We start from the raw sequence: 23,904 nt of genomic DNA on the forward strand, positions 1-23,904 counted from the left end.
TGCTATACCAAGCTGGACTTCCTATTCAGACTTTCTATTATCTTAGAAAAATAAAACCGTATTTTTAAAAGCTCATATAGTTAGGTTTTCTGTTTTTTAAAGCCAGACTCAGTCTCAATCAAAATAATGCTTCCTCAGCCAAAAAATTTTAAATCTTTCAGTCTATTTAAAATTCAAAGATAGTCTCAAAAATCGAAGTGGGAGGGCTTCCCTGGTGGCGCAGTGGTTGAGAGTCCGCCTGCCGATGCAGGGGACACAGGTTTGTGCCCTGGTCCGGGAAGATCCCACATGCCGCGGAGCGGCTGGGCCCGTGAGCCATGGCCGCTGAGCCTGTGCGTCCGGAGCCTGTGCTCCACAACGGGAGAGGCCACAACAGTGAGAGGCCCGCGTACCACCAAAAAAAAAAAAAAAAAAATCGAAGTGGGAAATTGGGTTAAGAAAATTTCTGATTTTTCACACTGGACATCTAAGATTTTTTTTTTTTTTGAAAAAAAATCTGTTTCCACCTTCAAGAATAAGGAAAATAAGAACTCATATTACCTGACACATTCTGTCAATATTTTCTTCAGTTGGCATTACGAAGTACACTGCAGGAACATCTGGAATAGGATCTCGATCAGAGTGCAAAAGCCTAGGACACATAAAGAATATAAAACTCACTTTTTTCTTAGTCACTTATCTAAAAAGATAGCTAAAAATTTTATAGTATTTCTCAAACTAGTTCACCAGTTCAAGGACAGTGACCAGTACTCTAAAAGTTCTTGCTGCAATTAATTATTTAACCCAGCTTTCTCCTTATATCAATGTTAATATTATTTATTAGTAAGATCCTAATCTCAGTCTTCATTTCCTCTACTCCAATCACCTTATTTCTCATACCTCTTATGGTCAGTCTCTTCTACCAATATTCTCCTTGAATGAGAACTAAAGCACATTCAAAATCAATTTTATTCCCATTTTTCATAGAAATATGGTGGGGGGGAGGTAAGTGGGAGGAAAGTACAGTTCTCTGAGAGGGAAAACAGAAAGCTGGAACTATCTTTAGAAGCAATGAAAATATTTAACCATAAATAAAATAAAATATATTTTTTAAATGAAAGGTATATGAATGCTTCCTTAAAACTTTAAGACCATCTATATTGTTCTACCTGTTGCTTCATAAGAGAATGCATAAGGGATCGGCTAAGCATCTTATTGATTGTACCACTTGATAGTTTTCTCTTTTACAATTCAGAAAGTATATTCATTCAAATATCCCAATATCAACTGAGAAAATATCTTTATGCTCCATTGTAAGATTTCACCATGCTTATATCAGGAAATATGAGAAATGTTCTATTTCTACAATATTCTAGTCATCCTTCTATACGCAATATTCCATAAACAATCTACATACATCCTTCTATACATACAATTATTTCAGTCATCCTTATAAAGGAGAGAGTCAAAGAGGCACATGCTGCCAGTGAGTCTGCATTTGATAACTTTTTTCCCTCTGTTTGGCTGCTGCTAACACCAGAAGGATTATAATGTGCTGGCAGCCATTGTTTGTTGTCTTCTTACACTGGCTGTCCAACTACCTAAAGGGCTACAACCACCATCTCATGTTCTGGAAACCTGTAATTATTGTTTCCTACAAATCAGCCTAAACCAGCTTGCAGAATATAAAGTAACTGATGAAGTATTCTCCAGCAAAAAAGGAAGAATAGTCAGAGGCACGGTGCACAGGAATTTACCAGAATAGCTGTGTAATCCTTTCATGCTCTGATGGCAATAGCAACAGGTGGGCAGCAAGAATGCACAACTCTCAAACTGGCAGAATACCTTGTCACTCCTTAAGGAAGTACTGAGGCCTCACTTTTATTAGTCACTGTTTCTGAGCCACTATGGTTCAGTAGACAAACAGCCCAGAAACAGTGGTCAAGCAATCTGGCCACGACTCTGTTATTAATTACCTGTACAATCATGGGACAATCACTCGAACTCTACAAACTTTAGTCTTTTTATTAGTAAAATAAAATAAAGGAGTTAAAGAGTAAGGTAGCAATAGTAACCAATGTTTATAATAAACCATCATTTTCAAGGATGGCATCAAGGGTAACTCCAGTTTAGGTCATAAGCATTAACATGTCACCACCAACAAATGTGTAGATTAAGTCTGACATAAAAACGAGAGGAAGAACCTGCCAAATACCACGTTTCATCAAACCTAAGGTGCTATCAATTTTAAAACATATTATTAAAACAGGCAGAAAATGCTGCCAATTAAACTATGTCATGGCATTATTAAGGAGATAGACCTTAATTTCAGAAATACTAAATTAAAAAGTATATTTTAGAATTAATGCAATATTCTATTAATTTAAAACAAATATTCAATATAAAATTTAAGAGTTTAACAAGATTCTGATACCCTACTCACTGGAAATCTAAAACCACATTCCCAATAAAAGAGCACACTATAATTCAATATATTAAAATATCACAGAATGAAAACTGATTATAACATCATCAAAGAACAAAATGCAACTAAGTTAGAACACTGTAAAACTGGACTCCTTCAGTACATAAAAGTATTAGTAGCTATTCATGTATACAGCCCCTCTTTAAATGTTCTATTGTTCTATTAGGCCAAGTCTACAAAGTAATGCAATTTGTTTTATTCATCAGACATATCATAAGGAACATAATCAAATAAATTTAGTAGTTAGGAAGACAACATAGATAGCTCCCTATGGTGATTAAGTCATTACTTCCTAGTTACTTAAATTTTTCATATTAATGATATACTAATTTAGATATTCCTCTTTTTAAAAAGTGTATTTGAATTAAAGAAATAAAAAATTTTCAGAGCTGAAAGAGACCTTGAAACAACCAGTTCTTTTCCTTTACATAAGAGAGTAAACCAGTATGTAGGAAAAGACACAAAAGAGAAAATTTAAATTATGAAATTTTAAATTCTATGACTGAGGATTATTTTTAACTTCAGAAATAAAGGGTTGAATAAAACAAGATAATGGAAAAAATGTTCTCTATATGCAAGTACTATAACCTAATACTATTTTCTTGATAAATGTCCCTTAGTAATTTGATTTCAGGGTGGCTAAAGACATTTTGAAAAATGTATTTGAGGGACTTCCCTGGTGGCGTAATACTTAAGAATCCGCCTGCCAATGCAGGGGACATGGGTTCGAGCCCTGGTCCGGGAAGATCCCACATGCCTCAGAGCAACTAAGCCCGTGCGTCACAACTACTGAGCCTGCGCTCTAGAGTCCATGCGCCACAACTACTGAAAGCCACGCGCCTAGAGCCTGTGCTTCGCAACAAGAAAAGCCAACGCAGTGAGAAGCCCGTGAGCTGCAACAAAGAGTAGCCCCCGCTTGCCAGAACTAAAGAAAGCCCGTGCACAGCAACAAAGACCCAATGCAGCCAAAAATAAATAAGACACAAATAAATTGATTAAAACAAAAGAAAACAATGTATTTGAAAACAGATGCCATTACTAGAAACACGTTAAAACTCACAGATGCAGAGTGATTCCCATGTCTCTCAGCTCCTTCACAGATAGCAGAGGAGAGATGATATCTTGGCCAAATCTGTCATAAATGAGCACCTAGCAGAAGCAAAACAAAAGTCATGCGTTTGTTTAAACATTACTATCAGTGAACAGTCAACAGAGAACCCAATATTAAGATAATGTTCAAATACATTTTATTTTAATATACTGAATTCTTATACTTACCTCAATTTAATATTTTCCATAATTATTTACCAAAATGTCCATTCATCTAGTAAGCCATTCTTAAAAGCATTATTACTTGGGCTAAAATAAATTACTACATAAATTTTTTCTTATAAAATACTTTTTCTAAGTTAAAAAACATACCAGAGACTATAAAATCTTCATCTTAGGTTATAATAAAGGACTTGGAACATATAGCAGACTCACTTACACTCCCCTATCCCGGGTTATAATAAAGGACTTGGAACATACAGCAGACTCACTTACACTCCCCTATCCCATTCACATATATCCTTTCTAAAAAGAGAAGTAAAAATTAGTCACTCTCAAAACTAATGCTTAACAAGTTCCAAGACTGTAAAGAAAATTTAGTAATTTAGGCATCTCATGCATTTCCTCACATTGTGAAAGTGTTAAAACTGACACCTCTGATGAGTAGTAAGTATTCCAACTGGGTCTTCTAACTCAGAATTAGTTTTAGAGTTAAGGCAAATAAAAGAGACACTTCAACTAATAGGTGTTTTCCACTACTACATCAATAATTCTTAATGGAGTAAGAAATTGCTAATGAGAGGATGAAACATGCTGTCATACAAAAACATGGTTTGTTTGAATGCCAGCATTTCCTTTAGAAAAGCTAAAAATCTTCCTGCTCCAGTTACAAAAGGCTGGATGTTATATCCTTCAAAAATCTTCTTTCCTTACACCTCAATATATCTGTATTATTAATCTTGTGATAGAGAAGTGATGGGTAGGGAAAGATGACACAAATCTACACCACAGAAATTCTCAAGTTATTTAATTCAAATGCTGAACATAGGCACTAGAAAGAATAAACAAGTATAGCTTATGCAAAGGGCAATAAGAAGATGACTACAAATAAACAGGAAGGAAGAGGAAAATGAGGGGACACACTAAAGCTTAAATTATAAATCATTTTTCAGATGACTTTAATCACCTTTAGAGTTAACCCAAAGGACTTACCAGGACTCATGAGAGTTTTCAAAACATCCCAAACTGTAACCAAGTTGGTCTGTTCTTGATTCTTACAAAGAGAGAAGTATAAACTGACTATAATCTAACAAGTTTAGACCTAATCAACTGTATTATAATCTCTTTGAAGAAAAAGAAACAGTGAGCATGAGGTTTAGAATGAAGGAGCTCAAAGAATAGGAATTTTAAAAGATTCTCCAGCATTTCTCAAAGGAAAAAGATTATAGATTGCTTTCTGGTCCAATTAACATTTTTACTGACAGTTTTATATATCATAAATTAATGAAATGGCATTCTGGGTTACAGATCACTCTCTCATTAGTTGGTTAAAATGGACCAGTATCCCTAAGTCTGAGTAACCTTAAGAAAGCTTGCAAGATCAAAATTCTGGATTTGTAAAGTTAAGGAACAAAACTTCAACTGGAGTAAAGACCTATCAGTGAGGCCCCACCTAAGAAATCAGCTGAATTCGCTAGATGAATATTATTATCACTGCCTGTGTCATTCCATAAAATATTTATCAAAGAGGATTCATATTTTCTCCCATTCTGCAGGTTGTCTTTTCATTTTGTTGATGGTTTCCTTGGCTGTGCAAAAGTTTTTAAGTTTGATTAGGTCCTATTTGGTAATTTTTTAATTTCCTTTGCCTTGGGAGATTGATAAGAAAATACTGCTATGATTTATGTCAGAGAATGTTTTGCCCATATTCTCTTCTAGGAGTTTTATGGTGTCATGTCTTACATTTAGGTCTTTAAACCATTTTGAACTTATTTTTGTATATGGTATGAGGGAATGTTATAATTTCACTGATTTACATGTACCTGTCCATCACTTGTTGAAGACACTGTCTTTTCTCCATTGTATGTTCTTGCCTCCTTTGTCACAGATTAATTGACCGTAGGTGTGTGGGTCTCTTTCTGGGCTCTCTATTCTGATCCACTGATCTATTTGTCTGTTTTTGTGCCAATACCATGCTGTTAGATTACTGTAACTTTGTAGTATTGTCTGAAGTCTGGGAGGGTTACACCTCCAGCTCTGTTCTTTCTTCTCAGGATTGCTTTGGCAATTCTGGGTCTTTTGTGGTTCCATATAAATTTTAGGATTATTAGTTCTGTGAAAAACGTTATGAGAGAAAATATTTGCAAATAATGCGACCAACAATGGGTTAATATCCAAAATATACTAACAGCTTATACAACTCAATATCAAAAACACCAACAACTCAATCAAAAAATGGGCAAAAGATCTAAATAGACATCCTCCAAAGAAGACATACAGATGGCAAACAGGCACATGAAAAGATGCTCAACACCACTAATCATTAGAGAAATGCATATCAAAACTACAATGAGTATCGCCTCACATTGGTCAGAATGCCTATCATCATAAAATCGACAAATAAATGCTGCAGAGAGTGTGGAGAAAACGGAACCCTCTTACACTGCTGGTGGTAATGTAAACTGGTACAGCCACTATGGAAAACAGTACAGAGGTTCCTTAAAAAACTAAAAATAGAGCTACAATATGATCCAGGATTCCCACTCCTGGGCATATATCTGGAAAAGATGAAAACTCTAATTTGAAAAGATATATGTACCCCAATGTTCATAGCAGCACTATTTACAATAGCCAAGATGTGGAAAAAACCCAAGTGCCCATAAACAGATGACTGGTTTAAGAGGATGTGGTATGAGGAGAAACAAGAAGAACTACAATCCTGCAGCCTATGGAACAAAAACCACATTCACAGAAAGACAGACAAAATGAAAAGGCAGAGGGCTATGTACCAGATGAAGGAAAAAGATAAAACCCCAGAAAAACAATAAATGAAGTGGAGATAGGCAACCTGCCAGAAAAAGAATTCAGAATGATAGTGAAGATGATCTAGGACCTCGGAAAAAGAATGGAGGCAAAGATCAAGATGATGCAAAAAATGTTTAACAAAGACCTAGAAGAATTAAAGAACAAACAAACAGAGATGAACAATATGATAATTGAAATGAAAAATACACTAGAAGGAATCAAGCAGAATAACTGAGGCAGAAGAATGGATAAGTGACCTGAAAGAATGGTGGAATTCACAGCCACAGAACAAAATTAAGAAAAAGAATGAAAAGAAATGAAGACAGCATAAGAGACCTCTGGGACAACATTGAACACAACAACATTCACATTATAGGGGTTCCAGAAGGAGAAGAGAGAGAGAAAGGAGCCGAGAAAATATTTGAAGAGATTATAGTCAAAAACATTCCCTAACATGGGAAAGGAAATAGCCACCCAAGTCCAGGAAGCACAGAGAGTCCCAGGCAGGATAAACCCAAGAAGAAACATGCTGAGACACATAGTAATCAAATTGGCAAAAATTAAAGGCAAAGAAAAATTATTGAAAGCAACAAGGGAAAAATGACAAATAACATACAAGGGAACTCCCATAAGGTTAACAGCTGATTTCTCAGCAGAAATTCTACAAGCCAGAAGGGAGTGGCACGATATATTTAAATTGATGAAAGGGAAGAACCTACAACCAAGATTACTCAACCCAGCAAGGATCTCATTCAGATTCGAAGGAGAAATCAAAAGCTCTACACGGCCATCGCTCATGGGCCCAGCCGCCCCGCGGCATGTGGGATCCTCCCGGACCGGGGCTCAAACCCGCGTCCCCTGCATTGGCAGGCGGACTCCCAACCACTGTGCCACCAGGGAAGCTGTGACAGGGCGAGAGAGAGGCATGGACATATATACACTAACAAACGTAAGGTAGATAGCTAGTGGGAAGCAGCCACATGGCACAGGGATATTGGCTCAGTGCTTTGTGACCGCCTGGAGGGGTGGGATAGGGAGGGTGGGAGGGAGGGAGACGCAAGAGGGAAGAGATATGGGAACATATGTATATGTATAACTGATTCACTTTGTTATAAAGCAGAAACTAACACATCATTGTAAAGCAATTATACGCCAATAAAGATGTTAAAAAAAAAAAGCTCTACAGACAAGCAAAACCTACGAGAATTCAGCACCACAAAACCAGCTCTACAACAAATGCTAAAGGAACTTCTCTGAGTCGGAAACACAAGAGAAGAAAAGGACCTACAAAAAAACCCAAAACAATTAAGAGAAGAGTAATAGGAACATATGTATCGATAATTACCTTAAATGTGAATGGATTAAATATTCGAACCAAAAGACACAGGTTTGCTGAATGGATACAAAAACAAGACCCATATGTATGCTATCTACAAGAGACCCACTTCAGACCTAGGGACACATATAGACTGAAAGTGAGGGGATGGAAAATGATATCCCGTAAAAATGGAGATCAAAAGAAAGCTAGAGTAGCAATACTCATATCAGACAAAATAGACTTTAAAATAGAGAATGTTGGGGCTTCCCTGGTGGGGCAGTGGTTCAGAGTCCGCCTGCCGATGCAGGGACACGGGTTCGTGCCCCGGTCCGAGAAGATCCCACATGCCGCAGAGCAGCTGGGTCCATGAGCCATGGCAGCTGAGCCTGCGCGTCCGGAGCCTGTGCTCCGCAACAGGAGAGGCAACAACAGTGAGAGGCCCACGTACCGCAAAAAAAAAAAAAAAAAAAAGTTACAAGAGACAAGGAAGGATACTACATAATGATCAAGGGATCAAGAAGAGATAACAATTAGAAATACATATGCACCCAACATAGGAGCACCTCAATACATAAGGCAAATGCTAACAGCTATACAAGAGGAAATCAACAGTAACACAATAATAGTGGGGGACTTCAACACCTCACTTACACCAATGAACAGATCATCCAGACAGAAAATTAATAAGGAAACACAAAGCTTTAAATAACACAATAGACCACATAGATTTAATTGATATCTGTAGGACATTCCATCAGAAAACAGCAGACTACACTTTCTTCTCAAGTGCACATGGAACATTCTCCAGGATAGATCACATCTTGGTTCACAAGTCAAGCCTTGGTAAATTTAAGAAAACTGAAATCATATTAAGCATCTTTTCTGACCACAATGCTATGAGATTAGAAATGAATTACAGGGGAAAAAAAAACCCCGTAAAAATCAAAAACACATGGAGGCTAAACAATACATTACTAAATAACCAAGATATCACTGAAGAAATCAAAGAGGAAATCAAGAAATACCTAGAGACGAATGACAGCAAAAACATGACGATCCAAAACCTATGGGAAGTAGCAAGAGCAGTTCTAAGAGGGAAGTTTATAGCAATACAATCCTACCTCAAGAAACAAGAAAAATCTCAAATAAACAATCTAACCTTACACCTAAAGGAACTAGAGAAAGAACAAACAAAACCAAAAGTTAGTAGAAGGAAAGAAATCATAAAGATCAAAGCAGAAATAAATGGAATAGGCACAAAGAAAACAATATCAAAGATCAATAAAATTAAAAGCTGGTTCTTTGAGAAGATAAACAAAATTGATAAACCTTTAGCCAAACTCATCAAGAAAAAGAGAGAGAGGACTCAAATCAATAAAATTAGAAATGAAAAGGGAGAAATTAAAATGGACACCGGAGAAATACAAAGCATCGTAGGAGACTACTACAAGGAACTCTATGCCAATAAAATGGACAACCTGAAAGAAATGGCCCAATTCTTAGAAAGGTAACCTTCCAAGACCGAAGCAGGAAGAAATAGAAAACATGAACAGACCAATCACAAGTAATGAAATTGAAACTGTGATTAAAAATCTTCCAACAAACAAAAGTCCAGGACCAGATGGCTTCACAGGGGAATTCTATCAAACATTTAGAGAAGAGCTAACACCTATCCTTCTCAAACTCTTCAAAAAACTGCAGAGGAAGGAACACTATGAAACTCATTCTATGAGGCCATCATCACCCTGATAGCAAAACCAGACTAAGATAACATAAAAAAAGAAAATTACAGACCAATATCAGTGATGAATATAGACGCAAAAATTCTCAACAAAATACTAGCAAACAAAATCCAAAAACACATTAAAAGGATCATACACCATGATCAAATAGGATTAGCCCAGGGATGCAAGGATTCTTCAACATATGCAAATCAATCAATGTGATACACCATATTAACAAACTGAAGAATAAAAACCATGTGGTCTTCTCAATAGATGCAGAAAAAGCTTTTGACAAAAATCAACACCCATTTCTGATAAAAACTCTCCAGAAAGTGGGCATAGAGGGAAGCTACCTCAACATAATAGAAGCCATATGTGACAAACCCACAGCAAATATCATTCTCAATGATGAAAAACTGAAAGCATTTCCTCTAAGATCAGGAAATAGACAAGGATGTCCACTCTTGCCACCATTATTCAACATAGTTTTGGAAGTCCTAGCCATGGCAATCAGAGAAGAAAAAGAAATAAAAGGAATACAAGTTGGAAAAGAAAAAGTAAAACTGTCACTGTTTGCAGATGACATGATACGACACATAGATAATCCTAAAGATGCCACCAGAAAACTAATAGAGCTAATCAATGAATCTGGTAAAGTTGCAGGATACAAAATTAATGCACAGAAATCTCTTGCATTACTATACACTAACAACAAAAGATCAGAAATAGAAATTAAGGAAAAGATCCCATTCACCACTGTAACAAAAAGAATAAAATACCTAGGAATAAACCTATCTAAGGAGGTAAAAGACCTGTACTCAGAAAACTATAAGACACTGATGAGAGAAATCAAAGATGACACAAACAGATGGACAGATATACCATGTTCTTGGATTGGAAGAATCAACATTGTGAAAAAGACTTTACTACCCAAAGCAGTCTAGATTCAATGCAATCCCTATCAAATTACCAATGGCATTTTTTAAAGAACTAAAACAAAAAGTGTTAAAATTTGTATGGAGACACAAAAGACCCTGAATAGCCAATGCAGACTTGAGGGGAAAAAACGGAGCTGGAGGAATCAGGCTCCCTGACTTCAGACTATACCACAAAGCTACAGTCATCAAGACAGTATGGTACTGGCACAAAGAAAAGAAATATAGATCAATGGAACAGGATAGAAAGCCCAGAAATAAACCCATGCACCTATGGTCAATTAAGCTGTGATAAAGGAGGCAAGAATATACAGTGGAGAAAAGACAGTCTCTTCAATAAGTGGTGCTGGGAAAACTGGACAGCTTCATGTAAAATGAAATTAGAACACTCCCTAACACCATATACAAAAATAAACTCAAAATGGATTAAAGACCTAAATGTAAGACTGGACACCATAAAACTCTTAGAGGAAAACATACGAAGAACACTCTCTGACATAAATCACAGCAAGAACCTTTTGACCCCCCTCCTAGAGTAATGGAAATAAAAACAAAAATAAACAAATGGGACCTAATGAAACTTAAAAACTTTTGCACAGCAAAGGAAACTATAAGTAAGACAAAAGACAGCCCTCAGAATGGGAGAAAATATTTGTAAACGAATTAATGGACAAAGGATTAATCTCCAAACTATATAAACAGCTCATGCAGCTCAATATAAAAAACAAACAACCCAATCAAAGAATGGGCAGAAGACCTTAATAGACAATTCTCCAAAGAAGACATACAAATGGCCACAGGCACATGAAAAGCTGCGCAACATCACTAATTATTAGAGAAATGCAAATCAAAACTACAACGAGTTATCACCTCACACCCGTTAGAAAGGGCATCATCAGAAAATCTACAAACAACAAATGCTGGAGAGGGTGTGGAGAAAAGGGAACCCTCTTGCACTGTTGGTGGGAATGTAAACTGATACAGCCCCTATGGAGGACAGCCTTAAAAAACTAAAAGCAGAATTACCATATGACCCAGCAATCCCACTACTGGGCATATACCCAGAGAAAACCATAATTCAAAAAGAGTCATGTACCCCAATGTTCATTGCAGCACTATTTACAACACCCAGGTCATGGAAGCAACCTAAATGCCCATTGACAGACGAATGGATAAAGCAGATGTGGTACGTATATACAATGGAATATTACTCAGCCATAAAAAGGAATGAAATTGGGTCATTTGTAGAGACGTGGATGGACCTAGAGAGTGTCACAGGGAGTGAAGCAAGACAGAAAGGGAAAAACAAATACCGTATATTAACGCATATATATGGAATCTAGAAAAATAGCACCGTTGAACCGGTCTGCAAGGCAGAAATAGAGACACAGATGTAGAGAACCAACGTATGGACACCAAGGGGGGAAAGCGGGGTGGGGAGGGGGGTGGTTGTGGTGGCGGGATGAATTGGAAGATTGGGATTGACATATATACACTAATATGTATAAAACAGAGAACTAATAAGAACCTGCTATATAAAAAACAAATAAATAAAATTAAATTCAAAATAAAATAAAATTTTTCCCAATACTGGGAAAAAAAAAAGAGAATGTGGTATATATATACAATGGAATATCAGTCAGTCATAAAAAAGAATGAAATATTGCTATTTGCAGCAAGATGGATGGACCTAGAGAATATCACACTGAGTTAAGTAAGTCAGAGAGAGAAAGACAAATATTATATCACTTATATGTGGAATCTAAAAAATAATAGAAATGAATCTATATAAAAAATAGAAACAGACTCACAGACATAGGAAACAAACTTATGGTTACCAAATGGGAAAGGGAAGGGGGTGAGGGATAAATCAGGAGTACAGATTAACAAACTACTGTATGTAAAACAGATACACAACAAGCATTTACTATATAACGTATGGAAATACATTCAATATCTTGTAATAACCTATAATGGAAAATAATCTGAAAAAATTCTATATGTATAACTGAATCACTTTGCTGTACACCTGAAACGAACACAATATTGTACATCAACTATACTTCAGTTTAAAAAAAAAAGATTCACATTAATAAGTCATGCTAAGTAAAAGTAAAATATTCAGGCATTACAACTAAAATGTGCTACTGTTCAGTATTAACAAGAAATTCCCTCTAATCACCACCAATAAGGGCCGAGAGAAAGAAAATAATCCCCATTAACATAAAGTCTCTTACCTTCCATACTGGTTCTCCAGTGCTGTTTTTAATATGAGGCACATTAAAATTCAACATACGTTTCAAAGCCACTGGAAATGAAAACAGTCTTATTAAATATTACCAATGTTTTTAGGATTTCACTTTTCCACCACACTTATTACTTATTACCTCAAAACAAAATGCACAAATCACTCTAGTAAAACTGATTAATCAATATTAATGCATATGTAGAAGTAGGGTCAGACTTTGTAAGACAGTTTCATCAACAACTAAAGGGATATTGTCTGGGAGATTTTCTAATTTAAGCATTTTTGCCCAGATTAAAATGTGAAAAATGTTCAGGAAGAAGCCTTTTCCATGTCTCCTGATGATACCACACTACGTTTTATATAGATGCAAAAAGAAATCGTCAATCACGACCTTGCAGTGGCCTCGATAGATAACTGGTGCTGTTGTCTATTTACTGTGTGGCTGAAAGCATAGATTAAGATAAGTTTTTCTAAAAACAAAAATCCTCTATGATATATTTAATTGGTTCATATTTAAATGGTTTAAAACCTAAATACAGCAGATCTATTTTTTAGTTATCCTGGAGTGTATTCTACGGCCAATTATCCTGTCAGATTCACTAGTGAGACTTTCCTATAGATGTGGTACGTAACTGATAACTCCTGCTTAAAAAATACACAATTCTATAATCATAGCAGTTACGCTCTATGTCTTATAGTATTTTGTGGTTTTTACTGCTCATCTGTTCATGTGTTACAGAAGACTCAGAAATATTTTCTAAGGGAAATAAAAATCTTGATACACTTTTATGTGAAGTTGAGATGGCCAAATATTCAAGGGAGGGTAGTAGTTATCTGATTAAATGTTTAAATGATTGGTAATCCTAAAATCTACTTGGTTGTTTTTTTGTTGTTGTTGTTGTTTTTTGCGTTACGCGGGCCTCTCACTGCTGTGGTCTCTCCCGTTGCGGAGCACAGGCTCCGGACGCGCAGGCTCAGCAGCCATGGCTCACGGGCCCAGCCGCTCCGCGGCATGTGGGATCCTCTCGGACCGGGGCACGAACCCGTGTCCCCTGCATTGGCAGGCGGACTCCCAACCACTGCGCCACCAGGGAAGCCCCCTTGGTTGATTTTTAAAAAGCATTTGGATTAGGTTTTATTAAGTAATACAGAATAATCTACAAGCTAAACACCTACCAGAGAAGATTATAATACTCAAATCACCTGCGTATCAATTTACAGCATATTCACTCACTAGAAAAACTTCTATTAAATGCTTATTTCTTGAAGCAGATTAAAATAATAAGAGATTGCACATCAGTAATATATTTATATATGCATAGAGATACGGAGGTGATTTGTTGGTAAAATGTTAGTACCTAATGTCCAGCCAATTATATACATCGCCCAGGGCTTCCCTGGTGGCGCAGTGGTTGAGAGTCCGCCTGCCGATGCAGGGGACATGGATTCGTGCCTGAGTCCGGGAAGATCCCACATGCCGCGGAGCGGCTGGGCCCGTGAGCCATGGCCGCTGAGCCTGCGCGTCCAGAGCCTGTGCTCCGCAACGGGAGAGGCCACAACAGTGAGAGGCCCGCGTACCGCAAAAAAAAAAAAAAAAAAAAAAGAAATATATATATATATATATATATATATATATATTACACACACATTGCCCATAATTTAGACCTACTTCAGAAGCTCACAGATATTACAATAGTTCACAGAGCACACCTAGGAAGAATCACAGCCTGTGGTGCATATGAGTTCCAGGTACATGGTGCTCTCCAGAGCTTCGCTAACTGAAAGAAGCCCATATCAGCAGATATTCCCACGTTTGCCTTCTCAGCTCCATCTTGGTGAATTTCCCCATTTCTGAGCCTTGGCTAACTTGTTAACAGGGATTCTGACACAACGGATTTGTTAATAAAGTACATGTTCTAAGACTCAATTGTGATTTATTTCCCAAAACATTCTCAATAGGCATCAGGGAAATGTTTACTTGTCCTACTATAGCACATAGTTTACCTTTCTCTCAAAGTAAGACAGAACTCAACTGGAGTACTAATTTGATAAACCTGGCATAACCTATGGAGTAATGATGTGAAATCTTGCTACAATGAAGTTTATTTCTGCAGAAATCCATATTATACTACTAGACTTTAACATTCTACAAAGTTTCTGCATATAAAAATTACCATCCAAATTTCATTTTTCAGAAAGCTCCTTTGTATTGGTACAGAGTCTCCCTTAACATGTTATTTTTTATTTTAATATGTAGTATGACCTAATTCATTGAGGTTCATTAAGCTGTCAGAACCATACTGCAAAGACAAGTGGGGCTTCTATTTGCTTACACAGATAAAATGAATGGCAGTTATTTCCCAAATTTTATTTGGACTTTCATATATTTAAGTTACACCTGACTTCATCTGATAGCTTACACTACATTATCTATTGGGGAAATGCAGAACACAACTCATTATGCACTGTGTCGTTAGTAGATTGAAGTCTATCATTAATTTTTCTTTGAATTGCAAAGGAAAGAATCAAGTACAGCCAAAATCCTTTCTGTAGGTCATATTAATTATAACGAGTTATATTCCTATTCCGATTTATATGCAAAAGAACATAATTAAAAGAGACAGAACTTCCAAATATGCAAATTCTTAATGGCTTATCTCTATTAGCTTCTCAGAATTAACAGTATGCCAACTTTCAAGACAATTAGCTAACAGGTATAAACCAAGTTGCCATCAGAAGTTTCCAAAAAATAAGGCAAAACTAAAATTATCTAAGGTGGAAAAAATATCAAAGCTCAAGGGAAAGAATATGTATTTTTTAAAACCATACTTCACGGTATAAATGGAAGCTATATAACCATGCTCTGTTAAACATGAAACTAATAAGGCGTAGTTTAAAAATACTAATTTGCCAAATAATTAAAATGGGAAAGGTATTAATTCATTCGTTTTGCCATTCTTATATCCCATTCCCGCATGCTGAAGACGGAAATCTTTATCACAAGGCGTTTCTCTTCAGGTACCCCCAAAGACTGGTCCACAGGAGAGAAATGGCAGAATGTAATCTGCTCTGAAAAGAGCATCTAAATTTGTAACTGTGGTGTAAGTGCCGGAAAATGAAACTCTCAACATTAAAATGGGAGAGAACTTAACCACGCGCAGAAACAAACCCGAAGACCTCGTAAGTGGCAAGGGCTGGAAATGCCAGGTGTCAGATCTGGTCGCCATGGCCTTTTGAGGCCCAGTAGGAAAGAGACAAGAGCAGGACCGCAGCAACCCGCTCACCCCTGAAGCCCCTTCTCCGGCACATCTGAGAGCCGAGTTCTCAAGCTAATGGCATCTCTTCCCTAAAAACTCAAAAGGGGAAGGTCTCTCGATGGTCTGAGAACGGGATTAAGCTATTGGAGGTCCGCCTCCGAACTGCACGCACCGCGACCGAGTGAGGGCGACAAGAAGAGGAATATGTCCTCACGGCAAGCACAAAACCGCAGGGAAGAGAAGGGAATAAGCCGGTACCTGTTTGTCTCTCTCGAATACTCGCTGCTGCGGCCGCCGCCATCTTGGCTCCCACCATACACTGCCCGGCTGGAGAGCGGAGCCCGATCATGACGTGGCCGCCCCGACCGCCCCGGAAGCAAAGATCGGAGGGGCGGGACCATAGAAAGCCGAATCCCGCCTCCTCCAGGGTGACCCTCCCATTCTCTCAGCTCTCTCCACAAAACTTAGAGACCCAACGTGGGAATAATATCCGAACACCTGGCAGTGTTTACTTTCCAGCGGCGTAATAGTAGGAATTTTTATCCTGTCTAATCAAGCCACAGCTTCTCAAAGGGTAGCTGCTTTAAAGTGAGCTCTTTAGGGCAGGAGCGTGTTGTAGTGCTAAGAACCTAAATACTGAACTGTTAGTTTGGTCGTCTACAGATCTCTTGTGGTGATAATAATCTAGGAGCTTAAGGATCACAGGACTAAAGTAAATGAAGCTCCTGGAACAAAATTGGCACTTCAATGCTAGCTCCCTTTTCTGTTTCCCCAGTGCAGCAGGAGGGGTCTCCCGTTTGCTCCTTTTCTGGGAAACAGGCAGCTTCGGAACATTGCTCTAATCAGGCAGGTTTCTTAATCTCATCTGTTAGGCAAAATGGTCTAGCTGCATGGGGTTGTTTTGCCTACATGGACACAGAAGCCAGGAAGGCGCAAAATGGCAGTTCGTATTTTCCTCCTTTTAGTAACTGCAAAATCACAAAACATTACTTTGGCAGGGGGTGTAAGTGGATAGTGCAGGTGTCTTAATGTACACTTAAAGCCATATGATGACAAAATGTATCCAATATTAATGATTTCTAATTTAATCCATAGATTTTTTTACTGGATGTCAAAAATGGACACAACTCATTTCCCGTATGGTCAACAGAGTTCACTTAGGATATTGCATTAGTTATTGAATATGTTCATTCTGAAGCTTCACCAAATTCTGAAATGAAATTAGAGACCCTGTGCCTCAAAAACTGGTTTGAAAACTTAACTTTTCGAATTTATGAGAAATTAAGTTACCCCAACGATTACATAAAGAGCAAATTTTTTAAACAAAACACAAAAGTTTATTTTTATGAAACCTGACAGGTGATCTCATTCTTAATGCCATTAGGGAACACCCTAGAACTGGACCTACATTCTTTTTTTTCCTTGTGTAAATTTTTTTCACCTTTTTTGAGGGTATAATTGATAAATTTGGCAACATATCTGAAACGTACATTGTGATGATATGATATATATGTATACATTGTGAAAGAATTCCCCCCACTTATTTACCACATCTATCATCTCACATATATATTTATTTTTTGGTGAAAACTTTTGAGTTCTACTCTCTTAGCATATTTCAATTATACAGTACAGTTAACTACAGTCACGTTATATATTAGATCCTCAGACCATACTCATCTTATAGCTGATTTTTTACTGCTTCCTATATGTGGAATAAAAAAAAGAAAACTGGAATCACCAATGAACTAGGTGTGTTGCGATTAAACAGAAATGACAGTTCCTGCCCTATGGGAAAGTTCTACTTAATTTTTTGTCTTCATGGAATATAAAATAAACAGGCTTTCCCACTGTCAACATCTGAGAGCCCAATCTTGTTCATTTGTTTACTTCTACTTTCAAATGCAAATCTACCTAACCATTTCAGAGCTCCAGCATAGACCTCCCAAAATATATGACTCATATGACACAGAACACTAAGGCATGTCTAACATTTGTGTACAGTATATACATTTGAAATGATAAAAACTGTCCTGACCAAGGAGTGCACACAGTGTGGGCAAACAAATGTATAGGAAATATATGTCCCACAGAACAGTGGCAGTAAACAAACAGTCCCTGTAATGCTAAGACTGAGTAAGGTATTTGTAATGTGTTTTTAGAATAAGGAAAGAATTAAACTATGGCTGTTAGAGTGTTAGTTAGCCTAACTTTTTTAGAGGTTTAACTGACTCTACCTATCCAGATGTTGGGCTAAAATAATGTAATTATTCTGGCAAACTATTATTTTACATTAGGGGATAGATAGTTTTAACAGAGAATACCTCAGAACAGCTCATTCAAGAGAGGTTCCTACCTGTCAGCCTATAATTGCTTGCAGGATCTCTCAAATGGGGAAAGGATCTATTATCTACACAGTATTGTCAGAATCTTAACCTTGTTAAATCCTAACAAGTTACTTGATTTAGTTTATATAAGCACTTCACATTTAGTAGCAGAAACACATTTATTTAGAAAACTTCATTATAAGTGTCATTTTTTTTTGTTGTATCTGAAGTTTTTAAAAAAAGGGAAACTAGGCTGACATAAACTATCACCTAACATAATACCTGGCATACAGTAGATATTGGAATATGTTTGGCAATTTGAAAAGATAACAGTCAAAATGAGAACTTTAAAATAGGATTTCTTCAAAGCAATGCAAATTTTCCTAAACTATATGTAATACACATTCAAGTAATCCATCAATGTGTTTTTATGCTTTACATTGCATCATGTAGAGCATAAAACTAGTTTAATAGCTTATTGTAAAATTAGCAACAAACCTGTGATAAGCACTATATATAAGAATTACACACTTATAAATAGAATCTTGTTCTAATCATTTTCTTATAATGACTGAATGTAAAAGGCAAAGTCACGGAGAAAACTTACCTATTATATTACATTCTCCTTTACTGCACATTTAGCATTGAGTACAAAAGTTCCAAGAGCTTCCATATAATTAGGGGAAAAAATTATAAGTTTGGAATAAAGCAGAAGCCAAAGTAAATTCTCAAGTTAGTAATCAAATGAAAGCTTTTTACATCACCCAAACAAATAATGACTAATTTATAATACGGAAATTAAATATTACAAAGTATAAAGTCATGAGTTAGTTTCTGATATTTTAAAGAATCTTTACCTTAAATACTAAAATAGTAAAATGACTAAGTACAAGAATAGTAGAGAATTGTATAAATGCCTTCAGATGAAGTTCTCACACCAAAAAATTTAAAATTTAAAATTATTAAAAAAAATGAATATAAAACTAACCTAACCATTAACAGTAGATGCATACAAGGCGAATTTATGCTTTTTCTTGATAATGGGAGTAACAGAAAACAAACTTGAAATATATGTCATTTAGACAATTGAAATATTTAAGAAATACATATACACATTTATAAAGGTTTATAGCATAATTCCTTTTTAAAATCAATGTCAGTAGGAACTATGCATTGGCTATAACAATGAACAGAAAAAGAACAAACATAACACCAACCATTTGACATAGTAACAATGCAGAAAATAACCTATGTCAGGTTTCTCTGACATATCTTGACTGTAAAGATTAATCTAAAATCATACTGATGGAACATCCTTAAAGCCAGAAAATATTTTGCAATATGAATATTTATACTTCACTTTAAAACGTGAATATACTAAGTTATTTACATCACTTTATCCCTAAGGCCCTGTCTACACATAAAAGAAGAATTGAAACACTGTTTTTAATTGTAGCTAACCCAAGCACACTGCCTCCCCACCAGCCCTCCCCACCCAAAAAGCATGTGAGTTTTAACAGCTTTAATTACCACTGTAATTAAATGAATTCAAACTACAAATAACCAGAAAATAGCTTTAATTAGGTTTTCTGGTTTGTATTGGTTTAATGGCTTTTAAAATTTTATAAAAACTAGGTAGGTTAAGAAATAAAATATCCAGTTTATCAACACATTTGGAATAAAAGCTGTATGGTGAGGTTAAACCTCTTTTTTGATAATTGCTCCTTTAATTACTTTTGATAATTTAACAGAATTCAACACAAGACAAAGAAATGCCTTGTTTAATGTTTTAAAACCTTCATGTTAAAGTTAAACTTTAATTTGCTGGGTCTGTTAGAAAATGTAACAAAATTTTACTAGGATTATGTTTTAGTTTTCCTTTGGTATTAATAACAGATTTATTACCAGTATCAAACCAATCCTGTCATTTGTCTTTAAAAATATCAATAATTTAAGGATGCTTCTTGGAGAGGATGAGAATATGGCTGATACCTGCTTTATGTAGCAAGAAAAATGTACTTAAAACCAAGCATTTTACCTCTCATACGATTTATTCTGGTGAAAAACCCATTTATATTTGATAACAGATTAGGAACATTAGACTTTTCCAGTTTCTTCTTTTGCAAGAGTACAAATATGGTGACACAACTATGGGATCAGGTATCTTCAAATTGTTATTACATAATCTCTTGTTACTTCTAGGTATTCTTTGACTTTTAGTAGCATTAATAAAGTTTAAAAAAGGAAATGGAAGAGTTTATAGAAGGATAAGTTAATTCTGCATGGTTGAGATTAGAGTGGGTTTTTCATTCTATTTGTAATTCTTTCTTACACATTTCTACATTGTTTATATAACAGGTACCTTTCAAAAGCAAAGAAGATAACTATATAATGCAATGGTGCCAGCTTACCTTTCATACAACCATCTTGATAAAAAATAACTGTCAAATAGCCAAACCTATCAAATGGCAATCCACACAGATCATTCTATTCAGATAACCTAAAATGTGGATCAGACATAATGTGGTCTAATACCACACATGGGATACAGGAAAAAAAAAAAGTCCTATGATTAAAGCCAAAGGCTTTAAAGAAGACACTTACTTAGGGATTTTCAACTGTATTTTAATCCACCTCAGAAGTGTTTTAAGACTATGGAATGTCCATAGATTCTAGAATATTTGTGCAATTCTGCTTTTTAATATAATACTTCCCTTTAGGCATAATCTAATTGCAGTGTGGATCTATTTTAACATAACTTAATAATCTAAAAACATTTTTAACTAATTTAGTGCCATCCTAGAAAAGGATACATATAACACACCCCCCAAAATATGACTTTGATTTATATAACAAGATTTATCATTTAGCTTTCCTATTTAATGCTTTAAAATAAAATAAGTAATAATTTGAAAATTGCATAAAACTAGAAAAATCACTGTGGCATCCTATAGCTAATCCTAATTTACAAAAACAGTGAGTACAAGTTTTCTTATTATATATAGCATGCTACTATAGTTGAAGAAAGTCTGTACAGCCATTCTAAAAGTATTTGTATTGAGGTTTATGAAGCATGTATATTAAGAAAATAGAAAAGTATCAACTTTGGTACACCTTAACAAAAAAACTTTTTAGCTTAAGTGGCCAAAATATTCCTTTATGTTCATATCATATATTTTATTGGGCCAAGTTTGCTCAAAAGTGATGACGGACAGATTTCTGAAACAAAAAGTATCAACAGCAGCTTTTAAAGAAGCATCTCTTTGTTCAAAACAGTTAATGTCCAATGAAGTGAGAATTTTCTTCCTTTTCCAATCTTAGAGTGTTTTTTATGGCAAAGTCCATATTTTCTTGAAATTCTTTATAGGTACTGGTGATAGGAAGAGCTAAGCAGTTATTACACTTGTTTCCAACAGGAAAATCCATATGAAGGCACTCAATTGATGGAGTGGGTTTAAATCCAGCAGGTGGAATGGAACTGCAACCAGTAGCAAAAATAAGGATGTCTTCCATTGTTACTGTAGATTTACCATCTGAAAAGAATACCAAGAAAGGAAAAAAAGAAAAAAAATCCATGTTATATATTGCTACCATCATACACTCTTCCCCAACTAGACTAGACATGTTGAAAAGCAGAGACACCCACATTAACAGAGATGCATAAGAGGAAAACTAAATCACTAAGTGTAGTAATAGGAAAATGGTATATTGAATACATGTTTATTTGAATTTCAAAGTAGGACTCATACAATAATTTGGTTGACCTACTCACTGTATATTTAAATGTCTTCCTTAATATAAAATTATCATATAGTCCAAGAGGTTCAGTAGGTTTTGAAACTTGATCTTTCGGGGATATGATCCTACAAACAATTTTAAACCAATTCTAGACCATTGCTATTTGATAAACTATTTCAACAAAGGAAAAACTAAGATGGTATAAAACATCCAAACAACCTAGCTAAAAAATTTTCAACTAAAAGTTAAATTGTTTTACACCGTATTAAACAGAATGAATTTACATTGCTAAGGCTCAATGATAAATATCATTACCATGCTCTGACCAATGGATGAGGAATAATTCAATTTAACTTAAAATTTAAAAAGGTGAAGTAAATGACTAGCTTTGAGACTATCCTGTGCTGTGGCAATCACCCGTATATTTAAAGTTTTCTAGGAAGAATGCCTCTCACTTCAAATTACCTAGAGGAAAACAACCGAAAAATATAACTTTACTATGTAACCTTTCCTATCACTTTCAACTCAGTCATATAAACTTGTTTTGAAACAAGTTTTGTAAATAAGTAGTTAGAGTAAAGTCTTACTATAAAAAGCAAAACTCAAAGAAATAAATATCCCAAAACAAAATTTCTACGACAGTTAAATAAAAATAAAACATCTACATACCCTCAACAGCCTGTAAGTAACTGTTCCAAAACCCCAAAGCCTGTACGTCAGATAATGTGTGTACTGTAAAAAGATCACTAAGAATTTTTGTGGAAAGATTCTCAGGTTTATGACAGAAGATGTTACAAAATGCTTCTGGATAAGTCTGAATTTTCTCCAAAACACCAAGAGTTCTCAGACCCTGTTTAAAACTTAAGAGAAGAAAAACAATGAGCCAACATTCATACACATGTGTTTGGAATGAACATTTCTAGCTAATTTACTATCACATATATGTGTGGAAAAAAAAAGATGTGGGAAAAAAAAGGTGAGGAAAAACAAAGAAAAATATGGATACACTTTATGTGATATGGTATTTTCAAATCAATAACAAGCAAATGTATTAATATAAAATGAATATTTTCCATGCCTACATTATTTGGCTTTATGGAATAGTTTTAAAATTAAGCTAACAATTTTTTATTAAGAGGAAAAAAGTAGATATCTAAAATTTTACACTTCAAAGCTAGTTAGTATAAAATGAAAGACTGCAAAGAAAAAGAATCATAAACTTGAGCCACATAAAAATTTTAAACTTATGTATTGCTAAAAAGAAATTAACAAAGACAAAACAAAGTGGGAAAATATTGATACATGATAGAACACTAATTTCTCTAATATAACAAAAATACAAATCATTTTCTAAAAGAACTCAATAGGAAATACAAAATATGAATGCATCATTAAGAAAATACAAGTAACAAATGAATTTTTAAAAATGCACATTCTCACTAATAAGCAAAGAATGAAGAAGATACCATTTTTGCCTACCAGACTGACCCTAACTGTGGCTCTGGATTCCCTATCCACGTCCTCAGGTACCCTGCTACACTGACTCATCTTCCCTTCTATTAGCTCTTCCTCAAGAGCACAAAAATATGCTTATCTTTCCCATCTTTGAATAAGGGAAAAAATTCACTCAATCCCATCTGCTTTCCTTTGAGACAACCTATGTGAAAGACTTACCTACATTTACTGTCTCCTTTTCTTAATTTCCTATTCACTTTCCCTCCACTCCTTTCTACATCTCAGGAATAACTGCCCTAAGTGCATGAATGATGTATGGGATCAGTCTCCTGGTTTCCCCTTATATCTCTGGCCAAACCTTCCG

At 35.5% G+C, this 23,904-nt stretch overlaps 2 protein-coding genes across 4 annotated transcripts in view; both read right to left on the bottom strand.

Moving 5' to 3' along the window:
• Nucleotides 1-16,336, bottom strand: part of SCFD1 (sec1 family domain containing 1) — a gene marked incomplete at its 5' end in the record, with an annotated part of 134,459 nt that extends 118,123 nt beyond the window's left edge. For all 3 annotated transcript variants that reach the window (XR_014326722.1, XM_082854025.1, XM_082854026.1), the window contains 4 exons: nucleotides 541-631; nucleotides 3,525-3,613; nucleotides 12,753-12,823; nucleotides 16,279-16,336. Coding sequence is in view for 2 of the 3 variants with exons in the window: in XM_082854025.1 (XP_082710151.1) it covers nucleotides 541-631; nucleotides 3,525-3,613; nucleotides 12,753-12,823; nucleotides 16,279-16,336 (309 nt within the window). The remainder of the gene's footprint in view (nucleotides 1-540; nucleotides 632-3,524; nucleotides 3,614-12,752; nucleotides 12,824-16,278) is intronic.
• Nucleotides 16,337-19,814: 3,478 nt separating this feature from the next.
• G2E3 (G2/M-phase specific E3 ubiquitin protein ligase) overlaps nucleotides 19,815-23,904 on the bottom strand; it is a 63,403-nt gene continuing 59,313 nt past the window's right edge. Inside the window, 3 exon segments of the mRNA XM_082854012.1 lie at nucleotides 19,815-21,626; nucleotides 21,629-21,880; nucleotides 22,755-22,945. Of these exon segments, the coding sequence (XP_082710138.1) occupies nucleotides 21,595-21,626; nucleotides 21,629-21,880; nucleotides 22,755-22,945 (475 nt within the window). The 3' untranslated portion in view covers nucleotides 19,815-21,594.

Source organism: Leucopleurus acutus (assembly GCF_964270905.1).
Source record: "Leucopleurus acutus genome assembly, chromosome: 1".
Taxonomy (NCBI): domain Eukaryota; kingdom Metazoa; phylum Chordata; class Mammalia; order Artiodactyla; family Delphinidae; genus Leucopleurus; species Leucopleurus acutus.